This window comes from Myotis myotis, unplaced genomic scaffold (assembly GCF_014108235.1).
Source record: "Myotis myotis isolate mMyoMyo1 unplaced genomic scaffold, mMyoMyo1.p scaffold_m19_p_19, whole genome shotgun sequence".
NCBI classification, from domain to species: Eukaryota; Metazoa; Chordata; class Mammalia; order Chiroptera; family Vespertilionidae; genus Myotis; species Myotis myotis.
In genome coordinates this window covers 14,987,620-15,014,187 of record NW_023416323.1, presented here as the reverse complement: position 1 = coordinate 15,014,187, position 26,568 = coordinate 14,987,620, and the positions used below count along the sequence as shown (strand labels likewise).

General features: G+C 53.0%; 1 protein-coding gene across 1 annotated transcript in view; it reads right to left on the bottom strand.

Moving 5' to 3' along the window:
• Nucleotides 1-22,201, bottom strand: part of SLC7A5 (solute carrier family 7 member 5) — a 37,968-nt gene extending 15,767 nt beyond the window's left edge. Inside the window, exons 1-2 of the mRNA XM_036345077.1 lie at nt 21,567-22,201; nt 6,016-6,141 (exon numbers count right to left, since the gene is read on the bottom strand). Coding sequence (XP_036200970.1) covers nt 6,016-6,141; nt 21,567-22,119 — 679 coding nt within the window. The 5' untranslated portion in view covers nt 22,120-22,201. The remainder of the gene's footprint in view (nt 1-6,015; nt 6,142-21,566) is intronic.
• Between the last annotated feature and the right edge of the window lie 4,367 nt (nt 22,202-26,568).

Below are 26,568 nucleotides of genomic sequence, written 5' to 3'. Positions count from 1 at the left end.
CATGCAGGGACAGGACCAGGATCCGTCCTTCCTCCACTACCCAGTTCCCGAAGCAGAGGACAAACAGTTGCCTACAGTCCCTGCATCCCTGAGGCCTCCCCTGGCCTCTGTGCCCTGGGGAAGGCCTGGTCAAATGATCGGCAGGGCTCTGCCTGGGCCCCAGGCCTGAGAAACCCACACATGGCCGCTCACATCTCCGATCTGGGGATGCATGTCCAGAGCCTCAGGGCCGACCAGGTCGGCCCCCACCCAGTGCTTCCCCTCCTGTGACAGCCTGAGGAGGGTGAGGGCTCAGCCAGCCAATGGGCAACCCTCCCAGGACCAGACTCAGGACCCCGACTATGAAGAAGTCATTCCCCTAACTGGGGGAGCACTCACCACTGGAACCTTCGGCCTTCGGTCCCACTTTTACCCTCTGGGCCCCATGTGATGGGCATTTACATCATGGAGTGTGCTGAGCAGAATTCATGGCCCCTAGAACCCCAGAATGTTACTGATCGGGAAAAGGCTCTGTGCAAATGTAATTAAGGTAAGAATTTCAAGATGAGATCATGGATCAGGGTGGGCCCAAAATCCCATGAAAGTGTCATTAAAAGACACAAAAAAGGAGACACAGGAAGAGGCCACGTGAGGATGAAGGCAGAGGTGAGGGATGATGCCACAAGCCAAGGAACCACCAGAAACTAGAAGAGACCAAGAAGGACCCTCCTCTACAGGTTTCAGAGGGAGCACGGCCCTCACCGGAGACATCTGGCCTCCAGAACTGTGGGAGGGAAATGTGTGTCTGGGGCCCCCGGTTTGTGTCATTTGCTACAGCAACGCCAAGCTCTCTGCAGAGACCAACCAGGCCTTGCTCCATTCGGGTCAGACCTCCTGGTTTCTATGCTGTGCCTCACAGTCACCGTCGGGATGTGGTGGAACAGCCATGGCCTTGGATTCTGCTTCGCAATCACAGGCCAAGCAAGCAGGTGCTTGGCCTAAGGATCACGCTCTGTAAAGTGGGCTGACCACACCAGGCGCCCGAGTCCCATCTGATTAGGCAGCTGTGTGCCCTCAGAAGGCTCAGGGAGAAAGCACAGATACCCGCACCCTCGGGGGGCCACACCCCCTGGCCGGCTCACTGGGGCTCCCGTTTTCCCATCCGTCTCCCCACCCTGGGCTGAGTGACTGGGTCCAGTGCCTGCTCTCCTTTGGCTCTGCCTGACGTCTGCAAGCAGTGAGTCCGGTTTGGGGCGGCCGAGGGGAGGACAGCTCATTCGCCATGGCCACCGCCCATCCGTGGTGTAGTCTTTTAAACACTTGGTGGAGCCGGCTGCTTGGCCCCAGGGTCATCTTCAAGCCTCAAATCCCAATGGGAAAGAACCCTCTTCTAAGCGTCCTGGAGACCCCTGAGAACCGTGCCAGCAAAGGGCTTTGTGGCTGCACCCCCATTCTTGCTGCAGCTCTGGCCCTCACTGCTCTGTCCGTGCAGCTGACCGCCGAGGGCGCAGTGAGCTGAGGGCGGCAGTGGGAAAGAGCCCAACTTCCAGGCCTTTGATTTCATCCCAGAGGGCGGCACACAAAGCATGTGACTGCAAATCTGTTATGATTCGGGATGCCAAATTAGCACGGGCCGTGCAGGCCCCATGGAAGGAGTCAGTTAAAAATTATCAAAGGACACCCACAGGAAAAGCAACCAACCCTCCCTCTATCGTGGCTTCACGGCCACAAGTGCTCTCACGGCGGCAGGAGGTGGTGGTGGGGCTCCCATATCTACCGTCTGACCTCCACTGTGGGCATTTCAGAGGGGCAGCCTGGCCCATGGTGGGGAGGGGCCTTGAGGCACCATCCCTGTCTCCTGGGGCACAGAGACTGGTGCAGAGAACAGAACCCCAGCCCTTCGCCCCACCGCTGTTACAGTGTCCACGGTCTCAGAGTGACCTTGATCCCTGATGGATTCTGTCACTGGTGGGACCCGGGAGCACTTGCTATGCGATCTCCTCCCTGCAAGGGAGGACAGCCCTTCACTGGCCACTGAGGTGCCTCGAAACATTTCATAACAGCAAGAGATGGCGCCAGGTGTGCTGGGGGCTGCTGTTGCTAGTGTTGCCATTTCGGATTAAGAAACGGAGGCTCCAGTAAACAAAGGGACCTTCCCACGGGGGGCTGTCCCCAGACCCTCCCAGCCTGGCCTCTTTGCGTGGGCCTTTCTCACCACCTCCCCTGTGAAGCCCCACACCGCGCTCTTGGGTGGGACAGAGGGGGCCTTCTCCCGAGGGAGCTCATATCCCTGCACACGGTTCCCATGTGGGGTTGCTGACACTGCTGTGGGACTGGACAGGCCACTGCTTCTCTGAGCCCCGACCCAATAACCTAAGATCCAAATGCAAACTGTAAAATGACCCAAAGACCAGTCTCTAGCCCTGGGAGCACGCTGTCATTCACAGGCCTGCCTGGGCCTTCCCTACTGCAAGGCTGCTCCCAGCCAGCAGCATCTCCTGTGCTTTCTCCACGCCTGCCCCCCTCTGCCTCCCCCCGCCCCCCCCGCCCCCCGGCCTTGCTTTAGGGCAGTACTGGACACAGGAGACAATCAACTCAGGATCTAAGTGCCTCCATTCCTGGTGCTAACCACACCAGGTCTCCCGGCACTGGGGGACAATGTCCTAGTGGCTGGGCGAGCTCCTGTGAGCTGCCGGGGAGGCTGGAGGGCCAGGCCCTGGTGAAGGGGACAGGTCTCCTCCCGTCACTTCCTAGCGGAGGGCATCCTGCTCAGACACAACGTGGGAGGCGAAGGCGGTGTTTCTGTGGAACCTTTTATCTGCACAATTATGCAATCTGTTGTGTAACTGCTCAAGGAGACACAAGTTGTTCTCCCACCGGATGCCACAGCCCGAGCAAACCCACAAGGGCCCCATTGTGTGTCCTCAGAAGGGACCTGGGCATGAGGGATGAGTCTTCCGCACTCCACGCTCACCCTCCAGCCTTGGAAAAACTGCTCCGCTTTGGGAATGGCCTGATCTCAGGGCTGTGGACCTTGTAGGGTGTCATAGGTAAGAGGCTGACAGACAAAAGAAAAAGGGCAAAAGCAGGTGGAGGCGGCTGGCAGGTATGTCCTGAGCTGAAAAGTGCCCGCTGCCTACCCTGTCCACCTGCTTCTCTCTGTGGCCTCCCCATTCCAAGCCCCTCCCACCCACACTTCCTGCTCCAGCTGCTCCAGCCCCGTGGATCTGAAATGCCCACCTGAAAAGGCTGGGAGTGAATCCAGACACCTTAGATGGCGCACGCAGGCCCAGGCCCGCTTACCCAGCACCGTGGGGCCCCAACTCTAGCCACAGGGGTAGTCCAAGCTCCTCCCACATCCAAGATCTCAGCCCCGGGGCCGAAGAGCAGTCTCTTTGTTATACCCTGTGCCTTCATCCGCCACACTCTCCGGAGAGCCTCCTCTCCATCCCCATCAGCCCGTCTACCGCTTTCCTGTTCTCGTGTGTCTGATGTCCCTGAGCAGAGTGAGCTTTGAATGGCAGGGCCGTGTCCTCATTGGGTCTCTGCACAGAGCCACACTCAGAACCTCAGAAGGTTCTGGTGAAGAAGGGGGGCAGGATGGCTCACGGGTCTATGGCCATGAGGAAACAAGGCCAACAGAGGCCTGAGACTACCAAACAGTCAGCTGGACTTGAACCTGGGTGGGCTGGGCCCCATGCATGAGCCCCTTCTGCAGCTCCGGGCCCATCTGGGTGCCAGGCAGGCCAAGGAGGAAGACTGCTTTATTGCTGAGGGGAGTGAAGGAGAGAGTGCCTAGGCCAGTCGGCCAGACAACAGGTCGCACTCTTCAGGTGCAGGATGGCCAGCAGCCAATCTGAGCCCAGGGAGCCGAGTCCCTCCCTGCCAGAGTGATTCAGCCCTCCTCCCATCACCACAGGGATGCACGGGGATCGGGTCACTGCCTGAGGGGGAAACAGAGTCAGACAAATGTTGTGGGAGAAAGGGGTCAACAGTTTCAACAATGTGTCCTCTGGAAAGGAAGGCATTCCTCTGGGAACAAAGTAAATCTCTTCAAGGAAAACAGGACACAGGAATTTTGCAGACCTTGCACTGTATCCCGAGTTCAGAAAGGAACTGCTTCGGGCGTGTGGTGGCGGGGTGGATGTTTGCAACAGCAACAGAATTATAAACACATTATGTATTCAGGCTGAACAAAAGCTCTTTGCTCTCTCTATTGAAATTTGTTTTTACAAAAGTCAGGTTCCCCACACATTCCTCCTCTGTCTGTATTTAATCATACCAGCCAAGTAAATGCCTTCACAAGCAAGGCTTCTATCAAATGACCCATCTCCTAGCTGGACAAAGTGGTGGGTGCAGGATGGATTTTTCTTCCACCCATCAGTCCTAACCACTCTCCAGGACGCTGGGGAGTTACTCAGCCCTGGCCAGGGTCCTTGAGACCCCAAAAATTAGAGGGTAAGAAATGTCTTTAGGAAGATGCCGGAACCTGAAGCCCCAGGAGGGCTCTCACAGGGGGAGCGCCCAGAGCAGCAGCAGCAGATTCTGGCTCATCCCAGCTCTGCCTGGTGGGCTCACCCACAGGTCGTGCTAAGGACTTCCTGGGAGGCTGGACATCACTGGTCAGACGCATGCTCCCTAGAGGTCCGGCTTCTGAAGCAGTGACCTGCAAACCATAGAGTGACTGCGAACCAGGTGGAATTTTCCCTTCAAGGATGATAACGATTCTAGCTATGGGAGCTGGTTCTTACTAGGTACCAGGTGCCATGCTAAAGGCTTCGCATATATTAACGTATTTAATAAAGATGGTCTACCTGAATGATCTGGATTCTTGCTTCGACTTTACTAGGTCAGCATATACTAGAACTGTGAGCTTCTCTCTACCCCGAGAGAGGACGAGTGAGGGCAGGCAATGTGGCAGCCACTGCAGCTCCACGTGCACCCGATTCTCCTGAATCATGAGCATGCAACTTGCACATGGTTATCTGGACCCCGGATGCCTCTGCCGTGCAGTGCCCCATGTGGCCAGTAGGGGGGAGGAAAGTCCAGAACTACAAGGATGGGTTTCTGGGTGTCACAGGCAGAAGCCCTGAGAACACAGATGATGGGGCCTTTAAGGGTTTTCCAGTCACACAATTCACAGCTAGCCAGCTCCAAAGTGTGAGAGAGGATGGGCTATGCCAAGACGACAGCCACTGCCCACCCCAGAGAAACCGGTAAGTAATTCTGTTCGCCAAGACACCTACAGGAATGCTCCTGACAGTACTTTCCATAGTCCTGAGAGGAAACATCCCTGCCCATAGAGTGATAAGCAAGTCATAGCACGTTTTTGAGGCATGAGGCCCAATAGTGAGAGATGCACTGCCACCAAACGCCACGGCATGGGCGACCCACACGTGATGGAACCAAGTGCTGATCACAGGGGAGAGGTCAGCATGGTGGATGCTGGTGGGTGGGGCATCCATGGGCACGAGGGCCCTATTGGGAACTGGGCAGTTCTACATCCTCCCCGGGGGTGCAGCTACAGCTTACCTGTAGGGCACCTGCAGTCTGTGTAGCTTCCTGTGTGCAAGATCTACCTCAAGAGACAAAACTAGCAGTAGCTCCTCTCTGCCACACTCACAATGTGCTAGGCACCCATGACACTATCCTACCCTCCCCGCCCCCGACTGTGGATAGGAGTGGGGTTCAGAGGACAGGGTGAATCGGTTTCTCCCTGCCGCTCTGGGACAGATTTAACTTGTTGGGTTATGTTCAGTCTCTCTAACTCAATGTCAGTGCCCCTCCTGGGATGGTGTGACCCAGCTCACAGTGCCCAATTCAAATGATACCCTTCATGCCATGCGCCAGACCTGAGGGTTGGGGCATTCAGAGTAGTGAACCCCCCCTCCGCCGCCGCCATTAAGGGTGAGGGTGCAGAACAGGGGATGTGTCGGAGAACCTGGTGGGTCTGGGGGCACTCAGAGCGGGGGACCCCTCCACCCTGGCACAGCAGAGCCTCGCAGGACCGCTGTGAGGCCCAGAGGCCACACTCACCCTTTCCGATCTGGATAAAGCCCAGCAGGATGATCAAGGCCAGTGCCAGGAGTTTGGCGGCAGCAAAGACGTCCTGGACCCGGGTGGCAGCCTTCACGCTGTAACAGTTCACGGCCGTGAGCAGCACTGTGGAGACAGGGCAGAGTGAGTCCTAATGGACAGTCAGCACTCGAGACGGGCAGGCCAAGCAGGAACCCAGACCCTTTGGTGAGGTCTCACCCTCTGGGACTTGTTTGGATGGACAGCTCTCCAGGCTCAAGGTCAAAGGTTGAGAACCACAGGCTCTTGAGCTGTGGTCCCAGGTGCCCCTGGGCTATCACAAAGGATTTTAAAAAATGAATGAATTTCAATGTCCTAAGGAACTGACAATCAAAGCAACTACCTTTCCTCCTCTCCCCCACCCTCCATACACCTGAGTCAAGCCCTTGAGTTGGGCACTATCTTGAATGCAGGTAAATAGCAAACCTGCCATTTGGAAGGGGACTGCATTCACTTTTCTCCACCCACTCAACATTTAGCATAATTCATCAGGTTCACTCACAGTCTACTAAACTTCTTGAAGGTGGGAAACCCTTTTTTTCAGAGAAAATCTTCTAGAATTCCACAGAGTTAACAGGTGAGGTATCCTATTACACAAATCCCATGTGACAAGCCAAATGGTGGACCATGAGGGCAATTCTGACACCTGAAATGGGGGTGCCACAGCCCTGGGGTCAGCAAGCAGCCTAGCCAGTACAGGAAACAACACAGGAGCTTCAGCTCTACTGTGGTTTTAACAGAGTACCTTGAAACTGAAAGTCGGGGGGAAGCCACCAGTCACAGGTGGCTTCCCCTGACCTCGATGGGGGCAGAGAGGAGACAGGGCAGCAGCTAAGCCAGGCTCAAGAACTGTGCCCGAAGCAGGGGCTGCCTGGGCGCCTGTAAGACCCCGGCCCTGGGCCGCAGGAGAGGTGGAGGCTGAGATGATACACAAGCTCAGGAGCCGACACTAAGTGTTTAGGGATCTTGAGAGCTGGCTGTTAGCACAGCCACTTCGTAAACTTACAATGAATCAAAATTATCAAATTTAAAACAAAGGAAACAACACTCAAGACGGATCCCTTCCCATTTCTAACGCATCTACGCTCTTCGCTCTCTATGCTGCTGAGGTGCCACACTCTCAGGTGAGCGTGTCACGCTCTCATCCCAGGTCCCCGCACACAAGTGCTAGAAACCAGCCACCTGGGGAGCATCTACACTAGGCACTGGCAGGGGCACAGACGGGGGCCTTTTCTCCTTGGAGGGCTGGTCATTAAACATTAACCAGCGTGGCCAGGGCCTATGGGAAGAGCCTCTCTCCCCCGTTCCCCCGCATAGCCGTCACCTCCTCGGAAGGCTTCGGTAAGGTAAGACAGGCTGAAAGGCCTTTTGCTCATCCTGTCTTTTCCAGACAGAACTAACCCGGGGCGGGGGACCCCAGGTGGCATCTTTCCCCAGCTAGAGTAATTACAGGTCGCTTTACTATTTGAGGATTAGGCCCCAAAGAGATAAATCCACGCTAATTAACTGGATGGGACCCACCAGTTCAGGTAGAAGGAAAACAGGCCATCTTCCCAGTGTGCTCTGGATAGGATTAAGGCCTCACTGCTCTGCCTGCCTTTTCTCTAGGAAATTAACTGAGCTTAATAGCAACCCCTCCCCCTTGTTTTTCCTTCCCTGCTCTAAACCCTGGCTGATGCAATGGCTGACAGAGACTGTATGTTATGTTTAGTCTAAAAATGTTTTGAAAAGTATTTGCTTTAGGCTGCTATTCCTAATCTGAAATACTCAGAAGTCCCCCTGTACCGGGTATTATGACAGCGAGAGTTGTGACACCTGGACCCAGTGTGGCGTTACTGGTGGGGACCCTGGTGGGGCCCCCTGGCTCCGGGGTTGTGGTTCCCCACCTGTCAGGCTCATAGTACGATCAGCTGCCTTGGGGTGGTGGGAGTTTAAATAAGGCCATGACAATGTGGGGCTCGTGACAAAGTGTCTATGACACAGTGCCGAAGCCCCCTCTTGCAGCAGGAGCTGAAAGGCTCAGAGGAGAGGGCCGATGCGTACGTGAGGCAAACAGCACCCGTGGCCTTTACTGTGTGGCTCTGGGGTGGACACATGCTCAGTCCTGGCCCTCAGGACCAATGGGGAGAGAGCTGTCCTGTGTTAAGCATGCATGTCAGCACTGCCATTCCAAGCACAGAAGAGAAAACAGGCTCATAGAAACCCCCCTGTCCAAGGTGGTATGGGGAGACCCAGGACTGAGACCCGGGTCTCTGGGGCCCACAGGACTGACAGTGTGGGTGGGGAGAGGAGGGTAATTCCCTTTTTCTGGGCTTCCAGTCTAGTGCTCTCTGGTCCAACCTGCCCCGCGGCTGGGATCCAGGATGGAGGGGCCTTGGAGGGCAAGCCCAGGTTCTAATCTGTTCCTTCTTGCCCCCGGAGCAAGGCTTTCCTGAGACAGCCTGCCATTTCCTTATGTGAGAGACAATCCTGAACTAAGTGCTAAGTGCCTCAGGCTCCTCCCTCCCAAAGCGGACACAGCCTTCCCGCTGGCTGCAGCAAGAGGCTGGCAGATTGCATCACTCTTCCACTCACGCTGAGGGAAGCAGGAAGCGGGGGCTGACCGGGAAGGTGTGGCCAAGCCCTCTGCATCCTGAGGTGGCTCTTCCGCTGCCGCCTGCCCTCAGACAAGCTGGTCCTCTCTTCCTCTCTTCCCAGCGGGCGCTTGGACCTGGTTCCAGAAACCAGAGCAGCACTGCCACACCAAGTGCAGCCAGCTGGGCTGTCACCTCTGCTCGACTCACCCCATTTGGGGTCTCTCCACTCGGTGGTGAGCAGGGGCAGCTCTGCATTTCACAGATGAGGACTCTGAAGCTACCCCTGAGCCCCCAGCCCGTGGGCTGTTCTACTGTGGTGGTCACTGACACTGAGGGGGCCTTAGTTGTCACTAGGGTGGGACAGAGGTCCCTCCTCTGACACCCCAAAGCCCCTCCATTGGTACCAAAGGGCACACACCAGTCCACTCCAAGATCCAACCCAGCTGTTCCCGGCCAAAATGTGCTGAGCCCCGCCCAGCAGGTGTCAGAGCCCCTCTGCACTGAGGCTCTCCCCACAAATGCAGTACCAGCTCAGGACATTAAAAATGTCCAGATTGTGAGCAGGCGACCACGGTCTGGGAGGGGAAGGGACCGGATCACGGAACAAAGGGAACTTTATAATATTTGTTTCTTTGTAAAAAGAACCAAAACACATGATGAAATTTTACTTTTCATTGACTTTGGCTGATGAGTAAACAAGTACTTTATTGTTCTCATAGTGTTCCTTTGTGAAATTTCCTAAATGAAATATAATCTTAGGTAAATAGGCGAATCTACCAGGACTCAGTGTCTTTAACAAAAGTAGCCCCCGGAGGAGTTGATGGCTGGATTGCAGCCCAGCTTCCCTGCTTTAAACTCCACCACCTGGACAAGATGCCTCACTCCTCTGAGCCTTAGTTTCCACACCTGCAGGATGGGGGCTCATGGGCACACTGGAAGGTTCCGGGTGTGCAGAGCGGCAAGAAGGGTTTGCTGCTGTTGTCACCATGAATACTAACTCACAGCCCCTCCAGGAAGGGGGATTAGGAGAAAGTACTTGTGCTGCAGTGAGGGAGAGAATAGGATACACCAGGGCACAGGCCACCAACCCCCGATTCTAGTAAAGGTGGGTGGCTATCAGGAGGGCACTCTGGCTAGAAGCCAGCCCTCTCCAGGGCTCTCTGAGCCAGCACCCCCAGATAAGCATGGCTGGCTCCTGACAGCTGGGGCAAAGGAGATAAAGCCCAAGGCCCCTTGGCGAGAAGACAGCTCTGGGCTGTATGCGCTGGCTCATTCCAATCCTCCTCCGGTTTGCCCCTTCCTGTCCTGCTGTAACATAACCCACCTGGCGGGCCACAGGGGCACCCAGCTCCAGCTCAGCAAAGGGCCGGAATCCTAGGGCTGTGCTGTAGTCACCATCCCTCTGCTGAGGGGCTCCTGCCCTCCTCCTCCTGTGGTGGCTCTGCTCCTACCCCATCCTCATGTCGGGGATGCCTCAAAGACTGGAAGTGCTGCCCAGTGAAGGAAGACCCCTCGGCTGGGCCTCCTGCTCTCACCCCCTGGCCTCAGTGGCGAGGTCCAACTCCAGTGCTGGCCTATTTGGGTGGCTCGGTTCTGATCAGTCATCTGCAGACCTCAGGGCAGCACATCCCCCAAGGACCACAAGAGCCGAGGACACTGGCTGGGCACAAGCTCGATGACACAGGGGCTCCTCCCCTCGATCTGTTAGTTCTCGGGACACTGTTGGGGAACGCCTCTGGAACCCTCCCTGACCCTGAGCAGGATGTATTCTGGGGGGCCTCCACCCACCAGTCTGACTTGAGATACTCCACTCTCTCTGCTTCCCCATCTGGGTGGTGCTTTCTACACAGGTTCTAGGGTCCTTGATAAAAAGGGCCAATTCTTGGGGCAAAGGCAGTCTGAGACCTGTGAGCAGTGCTGCCTCACACAGGTGGGGTCCGGCTGTCGGAAACTGCCCGGGAGGGGCTGAGTTGCCAGGCCAACAAGTATCATTTGACCCAGAGCTCTCCCATGGGCCCTGAGATAAAAAGGAAGTGGCCAGCAGGCTGTGCCAGTTCCAGGAAGCTGGTCCAGCCTGGTCTCCTGGGCTTACCCAGGGCAGCAGCTGGCACCAGGCCAGAGAGCAGTGCCCGCTGACCACTGTGGCTGAGGCTGGTCTGAGACCTGAGCTCAGGCCGACAGCCAGCCTGCTAACTTAGAGCCAGCCCCCCCCCCCGCCCCCGACCTGTCAGACATCTCAGAACTCACTGGGCATCTGGACCCTAAGCCCTGGCTAGAGTTGGGCTGGCTCCTAGGATGACAGTGACTGCACAGGGGATAGTGTGACCCAGGTGATTGGGAGAGCTGCCACCAACAGGGCTGACCACTAAAGTGGTGTCCAGTCCCTCTGTGGGTTCCTGTCCTGCCTTGGCATTATTCATCCAAATCTACCTGGCACACACAGAGACCCAGGGTTTGGCAGATGCTCACTGGACGTGTAGCTTGTCATCAATCCTCCTCTCCAGACCCTTGAAGTCCAGATGTCCTCTGCTCCGTGCAAGCCCCTGCCCACAGGTGGCCCCTCCTCCCCCTCCTAGTCTTCATTTCTTGCCTTAACGCTCTCATCCCTCCTAATGACAGACGGGGGTCTCCCCTCCAGGGTGTGTCAGTCCCCCGGGAGCCTGAGAATCTGCCTTTCTGGCCCAAGGATGCTAAGGCTCTTGTCTGGGGACCCCAGTTAGAGAACCAGGGGGTAACTTCCCGAGCATGAATCACCTTTACTGGGCCCCAAGAAAACAAATGTGCGTGACCAGACAACCCAAACCATGTGCCCTCACTCCCAGGATGCACTACAATTCTGAGCAGCTCAGGTTGGTAGTGGCTCCAGACCTCATCCCTACTGCTGGCCGCTGAGGGGAAATGAAGCCATTCGCAGGAGCAGGGACACCCAGTCTCTCTAGGAGCAAAGGGAAGTGCTCCAATTCAAGAGGCTGCCACCTGAGGGAGAGGCAGGACATGAAATCTGGAGTCCCAGGGGGCACACTGGTCCTCAAGCCCCTCCCCTGCTCTACTCACTAATTTCTGCAAAAACATATTCCTAATAGGCCAGCATCACATTTTCAAATTGCCTGTGACCAGCTCAAGAACACGTGTTTCCATATTTTTTCCATTTTTGACTAGGGCTGGGTTATGCCCAACCACAGAGTTCACCCCAGCCCAGGGTGGAGGTGTCAGCGAGCATCTGGAAAAGGCTGACACATTCATCTCAAAACACACCAAAAAGGCAGATTACTCACCTCTAGAATCTGCCGACACCCTGAGTCCTGGGCTAAGCAGGAAACCCCACAAATAGCAACTTCTCTCTTTACTGGGTTCTTTGGAAGCAAGAGTCCTGGAGAACAGGGAGGTTCCCAAAGGGCCCCCGAAACTAAAATCTGAGGGAGTTCTGACCATGCTGTGTGACCCTGGGCAGGTTACTTAGCATGTCTGAGCCTGGTTCCTCATCCTCATCCTGCTGCCTGCTTTGTGGGTAAACTATGCAAACATGATGTCTGGCACCCCATCAAAAATTAGCGTTAATTTGATTAGTCATGGCTGAGTGCAAAGATCTGCTGAGAATAGCCAAACGTGTATGTGCAGGGGTCTCAGTGGTTAGAAATCTCCACCACTGGCTAAATGCAGAGATACATGCATACATCTGTGGATGGGAATCCCACCCTCCCCAAATGGTTCCTCCAGCAGTTGTGCTAATAAAGAAAAAGGAGGGAAAACCTTCTGTAGGCACTGTACTTGAGGGGTGAGACGACATGTGCAGTACTCAACCCCCATGGGATAGTTGGGGTAGAGAGCTCAGAGAGGCTGTTTAACATGTTGAAAGTCACACAGCAGACACAGAGCAGGGTGAGTACGCCCAGGTCTCCTAAGTCCCACTCCTGTGCTATGCCACTCACCCAGGATCTTCAACCCTGGCTGCCCCTGACAGGCTCCAGCACAGCTCCCTGACCTGTGCTGTGCTTCACTACTAGGTCTCAGAGGGACTGGGCATCAGTCCTGATCAGGTGATTCCAAGGTGCAGGCCACCCCCATCAGGCCCCAACCAAAGTGAGCATGCCTGAGATGCACATCTACTGGGCACCCTCAAAGGGGAAGGGATGGGTGGATGGGGAACTCTGTCCCACAGGTCTGAACCAGGCTATTGTTAGGGAACAGGGCCTTGGACAGCTGTCTGCTGCTCTCTGGGCCGAGGGTTTATGTGGGACTTGCAGAGAGAAGTGCCCATGAGTGCCTGCCCCAAGCATCCTGGGCTGCAGGCCAGCCCCCACCCTCTGCACGCCCTTTTAGATACAGGGCCTGAATGAGCTATAGAACATGTGCTTCCATGTGTCTCCCTCTTACTGGGCTAGGCCACTCCAGGACAGGGCCCAGTCCCTATTCTGCTCCATAGACCTCGGCCCAACACCCCAGTACAGGGTCTTCATATGGAGCTGACAGCACTGGACTTCCTGAGCACTGACATCCTAGATAACAGTGAAGACCGAGAGCCGCCTCCCTCGTGTTCTGGGTCGGGCTCACTGCAGAGAAGCCCCTCCCTCAACCACTGCAGGACACTCACAATGCTCCCATTTACCTCGAGGACAAAGCCAGGACCCCATTTAGGCCTTCTGCAGAGGCCCTGGCCTTCCAGCTGATCAGGCTGACAGGGTGCCCCAGAAGGGAAGCAGATGAAGACAGCCCCGCACCCATGTGAGTGCTGGGGGCTGAATCCTGTGCTGGTCTTGGGCAACTCACATGGAGGGGACAAAGGGCTGGGCTGGCCACAGGGTCACAGTGGGCCACGGGGCTCACGTCTGCTGAGGAGTGGCCTCAGTTCGGTATCGGCTACTCTGAGTGACTTACAGATGATCAGGTCTCAGCAGCGACAGATGTCAGCCAGCAACCAAGGTCAGAGCGACTCAGAGCACAGATCAAGTTGCGTGTATCATGCTCCCAGAGCCCAAATGGGAAGTCAGTGCTAATTCTTCACATAGCGGGCAAAATCCACTGGGGAGAGGGGCGGGCTCGACCTCCAGAAATGTCCTGCATGGCATAGCTCACTCTCCAGAGCCAGAGCAAGAATCCAGCATCCTGCCTGGATGGAGAACAGAGCTGGGTGGGGTCCTCCTGCCATGACGTAGATGGGACCCCAACCATCAGAGCCAAAAAGCTGCTGGACTGGGCAGCAGTCCTGTTGGTGGGGACAGGATGAAGCAAAGTCCGGGGTGGGAACAGGTGCATTCTGGGCAACTCCCCTGACCATAATCCAGACAAGAGCCTGGAAGGTGACACCGACTAGGGGTGTAGAATCACATGCCCCACCCCAACAGTCCCCAGCATGTGCTGTGAATCATGGAAGGAGGGGACAGGAACTGGAGGCCAATCTGTGGCCACAGGACAGGACTTATGGCTGCTGGGCAGCTGGTACCCACAGGGTGGCTATTGGCCCACCCTGCCCTAGAAGCTCGTTTACAAGGTGATTTTGATAGAAAGATGAGAAGTATTTAAGATGTGTGGTGCCCCATAGACAGGGGAGAAAGCACTTCCCAGGAATCCAGGATATAAGGAACCTCAGATCCGCATGTCCTTGCCCCGGCCAACCAGATACCTGGATGTGGGATCTTACAGCATTCCTGATCCCTGGTGCCTGCCACCCTCACTGCCATAGACTCAGTCATGTGACCACCCACACTGAGAACAAAAGGCAGTTCAATGTGAAGGAGGGTGCACAGCATTCCCAGCCCACCCCTGCCTCAGTTTCCCCAGCCATAAAAATGGGAATGACAACACTGATTACACAGGCTGAGGTGCAGAGCATATGGGAAGAGGGAATCCAAGGGCACCAGCTAGAAAATGTCGGATCTGTTTCTGCCCTGATCAGGGCCCCTCTCGGGGGTAGGGGTGGCTTCCAACCTGGGCCAGGGCCTTAGGGGACCTGAACACCCTAAGGCTGTGGTCGGCAAACCGCAGCTCGCGAGCCACATGCGGCTCTTTGGCCCCTTGAGTGTGGCTCTTCCACAAAATACCACGTGCGGGAGCGCATGTACAGTGTGATTGAAACTTCGTGGCCCATGTGCAGAAGTCGGTATTTTGTGGAAGAGCCACACTTAAGGGGCCAAAGAGCCACATGTGGCTCGCGAGCCGCAGTTTGCCGACCACGGCCCTAGGGCCACGCAGTTTGCAGTGAACATGCCTGGTACCGATTTCTGTGCAGAGCCTGCGCATTCCATGGGATTATCAAAGGGGCTGTGACCCAGGGAAAAGGGTGAGAAATATTCGCTGGCATCTCCCACCTCCCTGGGGTCAATGCTTCTGTGAAGGACCACACAGAATTTGGCCCCAGTCCTGACTGGACCAGACTAGCTCCCGTGGCCAGACCACTTTCATGTCTGGCGGGCTGGTCGGATTTCAGGGCTAATTACTAGGCTGTCGTCTGCACTGAGCTCACAGCTTGCGATTCTAGGATCACCAGCTCCTTTGAAACACCCAGAAGCCTTTGCTTCACACATCAAGGAGCTTAACCCTGGCAACTGGCAGGCGGCCAGTCACCCTGAACCAGGCCTCACTGTGACAGGCCTGGCTGGAGTCCTAGGGACACAGTATTAGACACATTGTAGGGGTTCCCACACCCCCAGAAGCAGGGTCACTGTCCGGCAGGCACTGATGGAAACGAGCCAGGCAGCCAGAAGACTGGGGGATGGAAGGTGCTGTTATGGTCTGCCCTCCCCACTCTGGTCATCACGCCAACTGACCAACTTACCTGCAAGTCAGCTGGCCATGGCTCACCCCACAGATACCAAACCTACACTTCATCTTTGCCCTTCACCCCGACCTGGAGGAGCTGACAGCAGGTTAGCATTTACCACCGACACCACCACCGCCGCCACCGCCGCCGCCGCTGCCGCCAAGCTCTGGGCTTTTTCCTTCTCTCCACCCTCTCCTTCTCTTCTTCTTCTTCTTTTTTTAAAATATATTTTTATTGATTGCAGAGGGAGAGGGAGAGGGAGAGATAAAAACATCAATGACGAGAGAGAATTATTCCTTGGCTGCCTCTTGCATGCCCCCTACTGGGAATTGAGCCTGAAATCCTGACATGTGCCCTGACCAGGAATTGAGCCTGTAACCTCCTGGTTCATAGGTCGACGCTCAACCGCTGAACCACACCAGCCGGGCCATCCTCTCTCTTCCTTCTTTTCCCTAAACCAGAGAAGAGCAAGTTCTAGGGCAGTCCAAGATGTTATAGGTGACAGAGGGCAGTGTGGAGAGTAAGTCACAGCCACAGTGTAACCCGGTCCCCATGTGCCATCGTTAAATACACCATGGCCTAGAGTCCTCAAAAACACCCAGGCAGAGCTGTGACAAATCCCTACTTCACATATGTGCAAATTGAGGCTTGGCGTTCCCAGGGAATTCCTCAAAACAGAACCCAGGTCTGTCCACACGCACAGCATAGGCTCTTTATCTGACACCAGGTGGAAAATATTGCAGGCCAGAGGTCCCAGAGGACCCACAGCTGAGCATGCCCCACCCCCACATGTGTGTCTGCCCAAGTCAGGGTCATGGTGGGGGCCTAACTCAGTCTAGGGGAGCCCTGGCCAATTGTCTGTCTCCATGAGAAGGCAGAACGTGCTCTTCAGACCTCAAGAGTGGCCACCATGCAGGAAGGGGACCCAGTGACCCAGAGTCCCATTCTCAGCCACCAGTAGACCAATCTAAGTCCCGCAAGTAACCAGCAAGTCCAAGTGTGGGGGCTGTCCCAGTGGGCACGGTCCTACCCTCACCCAACTAGGAGAGGGAGAGAGGAGGGTAGGCAACCAGTGGTCTGCTGCGGCCACGTCCCTGACAGCTACACGTCCTGGGTAGGAGTGACCAGACTCAGATAGGCTCCAAGTCTCTTTCATAATTCAGCATACGAAGAAGGGGACCTGTTCAGATCCCTTCTTCTGAGAGCACCTCCCCTGAGATAAAGGACCAATGAGGCCACCACTGTGTCTCTGAACCACAGCTGCTCTCACATACAAGACCCTGTCCTTGTCCTTGGCCGGCCCTCGTGAGCCCCCAGCCAGGCCGCTCCAGACGTTTTACAAGACAGTGGCCCAGGAAGGGAGGATAAACTGCCCAAGCAAACCCAGCTGGCAAGAACTCAGCTCCAGCCTGAGTGACTCCGTCACACACACAGAACCCAGACTCATCTGATTTCAGCAGCCACTAACAAGTTTTCATTAAGCAGTAAATAACCCACGTAAACCCAGTCTTATATCAAATTCCACATGGTCACCAAGAAAGAGTTAGAACCCAGTTTTTCTGCAATAATTAAAGAGCACTCAGGAACTCTGTGGCTTTCCTGTGGGAACTTTCACTGCCTTCTCAGAAGTCCCCTTCTTGAACAACCATGACCTTTCACTGTATAGTGGAACCTCGGTTCTCAAACTTAATGCGCTCCGGAAGGCTGTTTGAGAAGCAATTTGTTCGAAAACCGAACCATTTCTTTCCATTAGAAATAATGTAAATTGAGTTAATTCGTTCCAGACCCATGATTCCCTGTTTTAACCTTTCTTATATACAGTACATGTCTAATGTGCTGTTTAATCTGTAAACAAACACTTCTTAAATTTATCGACCACACCCTTCTAGCCTTGAACTAATCACTTCCAGCATTCATTCCAGGGGTGCAGCATCCTTGCTTTTTCCCTTATCACTGCCTCGGAAATGCGGTCACCACTGGCTGACTGCTTTTCCTTTATCCAAACCAACAACAGTTTTTCTACCTCTTCAATTCCTGTGATCGGTGTTTTATGAGCACTTTCACACCCTTAGCAACATCAGCACACTTGATGGCCTCTGTATGTTTTAAAATTGTGCTAAACATCCATTTTACCAGCAACAAAAAAAAGGAGAAAATATTCACAGCACAGACTCGCCCCCCCTCCTTTATTTGTGGCCTGAGAGACACTTTTTGTTATGCTGACATCAGCACGAAAGGGTCATTGGGTTGAGAACTGAAGTCTTTTTCTAAAATGGAGACATTCTTTCTGTGACAGCATTGTTCCAGATCAGAGATGTCCCGGAACTGCTGTTTAACTGTCCTAGGTGAGAACAGCCAGGCCCGTCAGTAGGCTGTCAGCCTTGGACAAGCCATGTTCCTATCCCCGCCAAGTAAGGCTCTAGACTAGCCCTTGCTCTTGCAGGCAGTACATCCCTCTGTGACACTGAAACTCCTCTTTGCATCAGAAAAAGCCACACACACACACACACACACACACACACGTATCACATTCATACAGGAGGTTCCAAAAAAAAGGGCTACGAAAGCTGATCAATACATGGAAAGGTCACCCTCACTCTTAGGGGAAGGGGTGCTACTGGCACGACCTACTCCACTAGGCCCGCAATGCCAGAACAGAAGGGAGCTGGAGCACTGGCCAGAGCGTATCCACGGCAGCCCACTAGAATCTGAGGATTTACCTATGTAAACCCAAAAGTTTAAGAAAGTAAGGGATCCATTTTTAAAGACTAGAAAGGGGGCCCTTTAACGATACCATCTATTTCATTATGTACATCCTGGGCCCAAACATATCGTATCTAGCAATGAAAATTGGACAATTAAACTTCTCCTAATGACCAAACAACCCAACAAAGGCATCCTGCCTTCAATATATTTTTATTGATTTGAGAGGAAGGGAGAGAGAGATAGAAACATCGATGAGAGAGAATCATTGATTGGCTGCCTCCTGCACGCCCCCTACTGGGGATCGAGCCCACAATCCGGGCACGAGCCCTTGAAGGGAATCAAACCCCGGGCCCTTCAGTCCATAGGCCATGACACTCTCCACTGAGCCAAACCAGCTAGGGCTTATCTTGCCTTTAGAGCAGCGGTTCTTAACCTGTGGGTCGTGACCCCTTTGGGGGTCGAACGACCCTTTCACAGGGGTCGCCTAAGACCATCGGAAAACACATATATAATTATATATTGTTTTTGTGATTAATCACTATGCTTTAATTATGTTCAATTTGTAACAATGAAAATACATCCTGCATATCAGATATTTACATTCCGATTCATAACAGTAGCAAAATTACAGTTATGAAGTAGCAACGAAAATAATTTTATGGTTGGGGGGTTACCACAACATGAGGAACTGTATTAAAGGGTTGCAGCATTAGGAAGGTTGAGAACCACTGCTTTAGAGGGGCTTTTCCTTAGCCAGTCCAATGCATCACCCCATAAAACCCTCATCTCAAAGTCCACCAGAAGCCAGAGGCTTTCCTGTTCTCAGGCACATAGACTATTGCTGACTATTCCTAGATTTAGACCAAAGTTTTTAAAGCTGAGATTCATATCATTGAGACCCCCTGCTCCTAAAAGACTGTGAACAAAAGGGGCCACATGCTAACCCAGCCATGGGCAAACTACGGCCCGCGGGCCGGATCCGGCCCATTTGAAATGAATAAAACTATTGGAAAAAAAGACCGTACCCTTTTATGTAATGATGTTTACTTTGAATTTATATTAGTTCAAACAAACACTCCATCCATGCTTTGCTTTTGTTCCGGCCCTCCGGTCCAGTTTAAGAACCCATTGTGGCCCTCGAGTCAAAAAGTTTGCCCACCCCTGTAACCTGACAAGCTCAGGGGAGGCCTGCATGGCAGTCTTGCAAACTCAGAGACCTAAAGTAACCACAAAAGATGGTCTGAAAATTAAATATTTAACTACAAACAGGTTGTAGTGGGCTGTCATGTCCTAGGCCAGTATTTTCCCTGACAAAGATCAACTTAGATCTTTACTGAGCCCATTTGTCTTTTTGCCTCTAAGATAACATATCTTCGAAACATACTGGTAGCTTGTAACTTCCCTTTTTTCCGGACCCCTCAGGGCACAGGACATGCCCTCATTGTTATTGGTATCAAGTTAATTGTCAGCTGTTAATTATGTAAAACTATCCTGTATCCATCTGTGTAAAAGAAGCACATGTCCGTCTTTTCACTTTTGACCCTACCCCAGAGGTTTCCCCGCTTTGCTTTATCCCACCTCCTTAATCTATCACCAATGAATTTCATGTAACCCACCTACATCCCTTTCCTTTGATTGCAATGTGTAAATACAGATATAACCCGCCATTCTCCAGAGCATTATCTCAATTCGTTGAGGTTCTGCTTCCTGGCATATGTTGACAGTTTGGCTCAAATAAACTCACAAAATTCTTTACAGGTTTCAATGGTTTTTTTTACATTAATAAGGCAAATACTGTCCCTTCGCCTCCATGTGACTGCCTGCCTGTTCAGGTTCTCAGGAAAGCAGGTGATCCCAGCAGCCAAACAGAGCTGCACTGAGCTCTGCCTTCAGGACTCGCCACGTTCCGGAGCATGTCTCAGAGTTCTAAAATACCTGCCCCCGTGACACAGTGACACCGGCAGGAAACTCGGTCCACAGGCGCTACAAGCCCAGTAAGACCAGCAGGCATGGCCAGGCAGAAGCCACTTCAAGTAACAGCACAGTCCCTGAGTTTCACGGCTCGGATCTGAAACCAGGAATGTACCCTGCCATCTCTGTACTTATATGCACGACTGAGATTTGGGCAAATGCTCAAGGTGGCAACTCTGAAAGCAGGACACTTCCATTTGCAAGCCTCCCTAGAGGTTGGCCAATAGGTAGGCGGAAAAACTGCCAATGGCCTTTAAGAAAAATCACATTACATTTGGTATAAATTAATTTTTTTGGAAATCCCGTAAGAAAACTGTTTTTTGTAAAGCAGTAATTTTCTCCAGCCTGGTTTACTCTTAGGTGAAGAACATACCAGGAACATGCCTCCCAACCTACCAGGACTATACCCATCAACATACTAACACTATAGTGTGGAAGAGAGACTATTCCATGAAGGGGACCGTGGCCTGACTGATGCCGGACCTTCATGCTAGATCCAGCTAGATCTGGGGAGAACAGAGATTACTTCCCAATAAATCCCCTCATAGACCCTCGGATCCCTTCCCTATGTTCCAAATGTGCTGGTTCCTGGAACCGGCCCTTGCTCTGCCCTGGGCAAGTATGTAATAAGGTGTTTCCCCCTTATCAGGGCAGGTCATACCCCAGTACCCCTTTCCACCCTGCCCTGTCCTATGTAATTCTTTAGCACCTGCCACATGGCGGAGATGATAGCTATGTCGTCTTGCCAACGCCCAAGATGTGCCTCCTATGTACGTTCTCAATGTAATGATGTTGTCAGCCTTTCTTTGGTCTCTGGTCCCCAGGAAATTTTGTATAACAAATTTAAAACCGACACTCCTGGCCCTTGCTCACCAATATACTAACAGTGTGTCCCCCAACATACTAGGACCAGGTCTACCAATATACTAGCACCAAGTGCCCACCAACTTAGGACTATGGCCATTGACTGTCAGCACAACTTGGAGTCCCCGCACCCAAATTTAATTTTCAGCCAAGCACCCTTCTTGTACTACTTATGGTAATCTTCAGGGGATTCAGACACTGCTGCCTACACAGAATTTTATCACTATGTTTTTTGTATGAGTTAGCCTCTGCTGATTCCTAATAAGCTGGTCTGGGAAGGAGCTACGAGTGAATTTTTTTTAAACCACAATTTGTCTCCATAAACAGCACTGGGGAGCTCAAACAGCAAGCAGGAAATTCTCGTTTCCCTCCACGTGGGTGCCTCCCCAGAGAAAGGGGATATTGCTCAGCTCCACCGGATCTGAATGGACCAGGTGGGGAAGCGGGCCGCCCACAAGCGGCAGGGTGCAAGAACCACGCTGTCTGTCACTGCGGAATTCCCAAGGTGATGTGTAAACGAATGAATGAGACGCACGTGGGTTCCAGACCTTAGCCTAGAACCGCAGCGATGGCCTGGGGATTCCAAATGGCCCGGGGTCCCCCCACCCCACCCAGGCGGGTCCCGCGGTGATACTCACGCACGCAGAGGCAGGCCACGAGCTTGGCGGCCTCATCGGGCACCGGGCAGGTAGGGAAGAGCGGTTTGAGAAGGTAGGTGGCGAAGACCAGCGCCACGATGTACTGCGAGGAGGGTCGGATGATGAGCAGCTCGATCCAGAGCTTGAGGAAGGCGGGCAGCGAGCCGTAGACCTCGAGCATATAGGCATAGTCCCCGCCCGACTTGGAGATGGTGGTGCCCAGTTCGGCGTAACAGAGCGCGCCCACGATAGAGAAGACGCCGCAAACGGCCCAGATCACCAGCGCCAGCCCGGGCGAGCCCGCCTCCTTGAGCACACCAGTGGGTGTCACGAAGATGCCCGAGCCGATGATGGTGCCCACGATGATGGCCACGCCGTTGAGCAGCGTGATGTTGCGCTGCAGGGCCACACCCTCGCCCCCGTCGCCCCCCTCGCCCCCCGCGCCCTCCGCGCGCTTCGCCGCCAGCATCCGCTCGCGAGCCTGCAGCTCCTCCTCCTCGGCGGCCGCCGCACGGGCCGACGACGAGCGCCGCTTGGGGCCCGCGCCCGCCATGCTGCTGCCGCGCCGCGGGTCGGGCAGACACGAGGTGCGCGCTGCGGACCGGAGAAGAGCCGCCCTCCTCCTCCGCCGCCGCTCTTTCTAAGCCAGGCCCCGCCCTGTCTCCGCCTCCTGGCCCCGCCACCGTCCCCGCCCCACCTCCGGCCCCCCTCCCCGCCCGCACCGCCTCTAATACCTGCCTTAAGCCGGCACCGCCCCGCGCCGCTAGCACCGCAGCCCGCACACCAGGCCCCGCCTTCCCCTCCGCCCAGGTGCAATCGGCCGACCACTTCCCGTCCCGTCCGCCTCGCCCGGCCCCGCCCCTCGCCCTCCGGGGGAGTTCCCGCTTTGTCCGGGCCTGGACCCCGCCGCCCACGTGGCCCAAACGCGACTCGGTGGTCGGGCGACCCACCTTTGCCCCAGGCTGGAAGCAGGCGGTGTCGTCGGGCGGGCCTGAGGCCAAAGCTAGGAAGGGTGGGCTTTAGGGGGACACTGGGGCTCAGAGGAGGCCTGCCTGCTCCCGCAGAGCGTCCAGGCCCGGTGGGGCGCGGGTTTCTGTCCCCGATGGGCTGCGGAAATAGAGTCCCCGCAGTCTGCTCATCCGGGTATGAAGAGGATCGAAACGGCCCCTCCTGGGAGAAGCTCATGGTCCAGCTGGGCTTCTGGGTACTGAATCACTGGGCCGAGTGAGCAGAAGAAATTCCCATTTTGTCCCAACAGGAATCTCCGTGCCAAAGAACAGTGTTCAGGGCATACAATTTTGAAAAGCAGTGACACAAGTTTTGGGAAACCTGATATTTGCATAAGCTCAGTTAAATGAACAAAATGGGGGATTCCCGAAGAAGCACCCTGAAAACTGTACCCCAAATCTCGGTTGGAAATTCAACGAAGTTAAAGGCGGACTGCAGGTGAAGGGGCTTTATCCTGCTATTCTTGAAGAACGCAAGAGGCATCTTAGGTAAGAAGGGCTGCCGATAGCCAGAGCAAGGTCAGAAGTCAGAGGGAGTGCAGGATGACTGGTCACTCCAGGCCTGGGAGCAAAAACGAAGTACTTGCTGATTAAATTGACTGTGAACTGGAAAAGAACTTGAGTCCCTTCTGGGGGAGTTTAGCCAAGGCATGTCATTCTGGACCTTCCCCGCCCCCCCCCCCCCCCAGCATGCCAGTTATTCATCTGCAGTGTTAGAGCCGAGTGAACTATTGAGGGGGGGGGGGTCACACAACACAAATATTAACTTGCAAGATGTTGTCTAAATGGGTGGCTTGGGATAATAAAAAAAACAATCTCTTCATTCTTGTTCTTTCCACTGTTCCTTCAGAGGGTGCTGCTTGGCAGGAGGCGAGGTTGCAATGGCCAAGCAAACTTAGAGTCCTTATTGGGTACCAGGCACTGTGCTGAGCCCTTGGAATGCAAATTCTTGCTTAATAGAGTAGGTGCTATCATTACAGCTATTTTGTAGATGAGGAAACAGACTTAGTGGAGTGATTTAATTTTGACCAGTAAGTGAGCTGGAACTCCATCCTTCTATGTGTACTTTTAGTCATTCTGCCACCCTTCTTTCTTCCTGTGACTTATTCACCTCCAGACTATTGTTAAATTTTTGTCATTTATAGCAGCTAAGATTTGAAAATCTCAGGATGGATTTTGGTTTCAAAAGGAAGGGCACCATTTGGCAAAGCTCTAAGGCCAGGTCCCAAGACCTCTGCCTGGCTTCATGCGGCTGACACCTGCAGGGGCCACTGCACTGGGCTCCAGTGAATGCCACCTCCAGCAACAGAGAGAAGCAATCAGTAATCACACATGGAAGTGGTAAGCTAAGGGCCCAGAAAGCCGGTCAGAAGGAACCAGGATGGCCCAATCCTGCTTTCCTGGAGTAAAAATTAACAGGGAAAGTGGAGAGAATGCATGTGCACCTTAAATGTTGGTCCCTGCGGGGTTCTTGGGAAGTTGCAGGAGATTTTAATAGCTGGAAGAGTGACAACATTCCAGAGTGTTTTTAAGGTCTCACAGGACCCCAAGATCCCACTGTTGATTGGTTTTTATATAACATCCTAGATTTCCTTCTGCAAATTTGCTTTAATATGTATCTGATTTTACTGATGCAAATTGAATCTAGTACTGAGAGCCTTGCCTGAAATCCGAGACTTAAAATCTTAGCAACAAGTGCCATCTACTGGACGAATCATTGAGGAGCTTTTTGTTCATACACTAGTCAGTAATTTATTGAAAATCATGTCATTCATTCTCACCGAGGCTAAAGGGGAAAATATCTTGAACATCTCTGTAGGGGGAAGTTTGAGAGTTTCCATCAAAAGCCTTAAAATCGTGTATCCTGTCTAGCCAGTAATTTCACTTTTAGGAATTTCTCTAAGGAAATAAAGGGTGTTCTGTGTTTTGGCTATGCACATGGTTGCTTATTACAACTTTAAAATAGTCAATAATGGATATAAGCCAAACGGATTTGGTTTGGTAAGTGTTGCTATATCCGCATGGTGAGATACAGTATGATCATTAAAAATCATCTTTGCTGGAAAACTATGTTCGTGATAGATCATGAATGAAACAATGGGGTGTAACTCTCCAAGGCCCCACTTGGTGCTCTGGCTGAGCTGGGGCCCCCAGTGCATTTCTGAGATCTGGGAAGCTGCCGTTTTGTAGGAGCAAGCCGTTCCTCTTTCTCAGGTGTGACTTGGCCTTCTGGGGAGGAACGTTTCCTCTTGGAACAGGAAGGATTGGTTTTGGAGAAGCTGAACTGCCCTGGAGGAAAACGTCATGGCACTCGGTCAGGCAGACCTGCATCTGCTGTAGGTTATAACCCCCTGAGGAAGCCTCTCTCCGTTTGGAGTCTTAGAGGCTTTGGGGCCGCCTGAGGAGAAAAGAACCTGTCACAGGCCCTCCACTTGCCAGGAGACAGGTTGGAGGTTAGGCCAATGTAGTAGCTGCCCTGCAAGCTTTTTCTGCCCACTTTCTGAACTCTTTTTTTTTTTAATTTTTAAAAATTTATTAAAAATAAATCATTTGATATATTTGTTTGTTTGTTTTGTCAATTTCCACCCCGGCATATTTTTCCATTGATTTTTAGAGACAGTGGAAGGGAGAGGAAGAGACAGAGAAAGAGAAACAGTGATGTGAGAGAGACAGATGGATTGGTTGCCTCGCACATGAGCCCCGACCAGGGCTGGGGATCAGATTGAGCCTGCAACCGAGGTACATGCCCTTAATCAGAATCGAACCCATGACCCTTCAGTCGGTAGGCCGACGCTCTATCTACTGAGCCAAACCAGCTAGAGCTGAACTCTCAACTGTTATCTCCAAACCTTCAGGGAACTTCAGTTTCCTGATGGCAAAACGTGGGCTATAGAAAATGGGGAGTGGGGAAAATGGTGAAGGTGGTCAAAAGGTACAAACTCCCAGTTACAAGATAAATAAGCGCTGGGATATAATGTACAGCGTGGTGACTGTACTGTTGGCAATACTGTAGTGTATGTTGAAAGTTGCTAAGAGGGTATATCATTTTTTTTTAAAATATATATTTTATTGATTTTTTACAGAGAGGAAGGAAGAGGGATAGAGAGCCAGAAACATTGATGAGAGAGAAACATCGATCAGCTGCCTCCTGCATACCTCCTGTTGGGGATGTGCCCGCAACCAAGGTACATGCCCTCGACCGGAATCGAACCTGGGACCTTTCAGTCCGCAGGCCGACGCTCTATCCACTGAGCCAAACCGGTTTCGGCAAAGAGGGTATATCTTAAAAATTCTCATATCTTAAAATTTCTCATTACAAGCCCTGACTGGTTTGGCTCAATGGATAGAGAGTTGGCCTGCAGACTGAAGGGTCCCGGGTTCGATTCCGGTCGAGGGCATGTACCTTGGTTGCGGGCACATCCCCAGGAGGGAGTGTGCAGGAGGCAGCTGATCGATGTTTCTCTCTCTCATCGATGTTCTAACTCTCTATCCCTTTCCCTTACTCTCTGTGAAAAATCAAAATATATTTTAAAAAAAAAGTTCTCATTACAAGAAAAAAAAGGTAACTGTGAAGTGATAGATGGTAACTACACTTATTGTGATGATCATTTTGCAATATAAACAAATATGAAATCATTAGGTTGTACACCTTAAACTAATACCATGTTTTAAAAATGTTTTTATTGGTTTTGAGAGAGAGAGGAAAGGAAAGGGATAGAGAGACAGAAACATTGATGAGAAAGGAACATCATCAATCAGCTGCCTCCTGCACGCATTCCTCCTGGGGATCAAGCCCACAAACTGGGCATGTGCCCTGACCAGGAATCAAACCTTCAACCTCTTGGTTCCTGGGTCGAAGCTCAACTGCTGAGCCACACTGGCTGGGCTAAACGAATACAATTTTATATGTCAATTATATCTCAATAAAACTGGGAGGAGAGGAAATGGGGAGGGGTTTTATGGCAGCAGTATAAACCATGGGCTTGGAGAGAGGT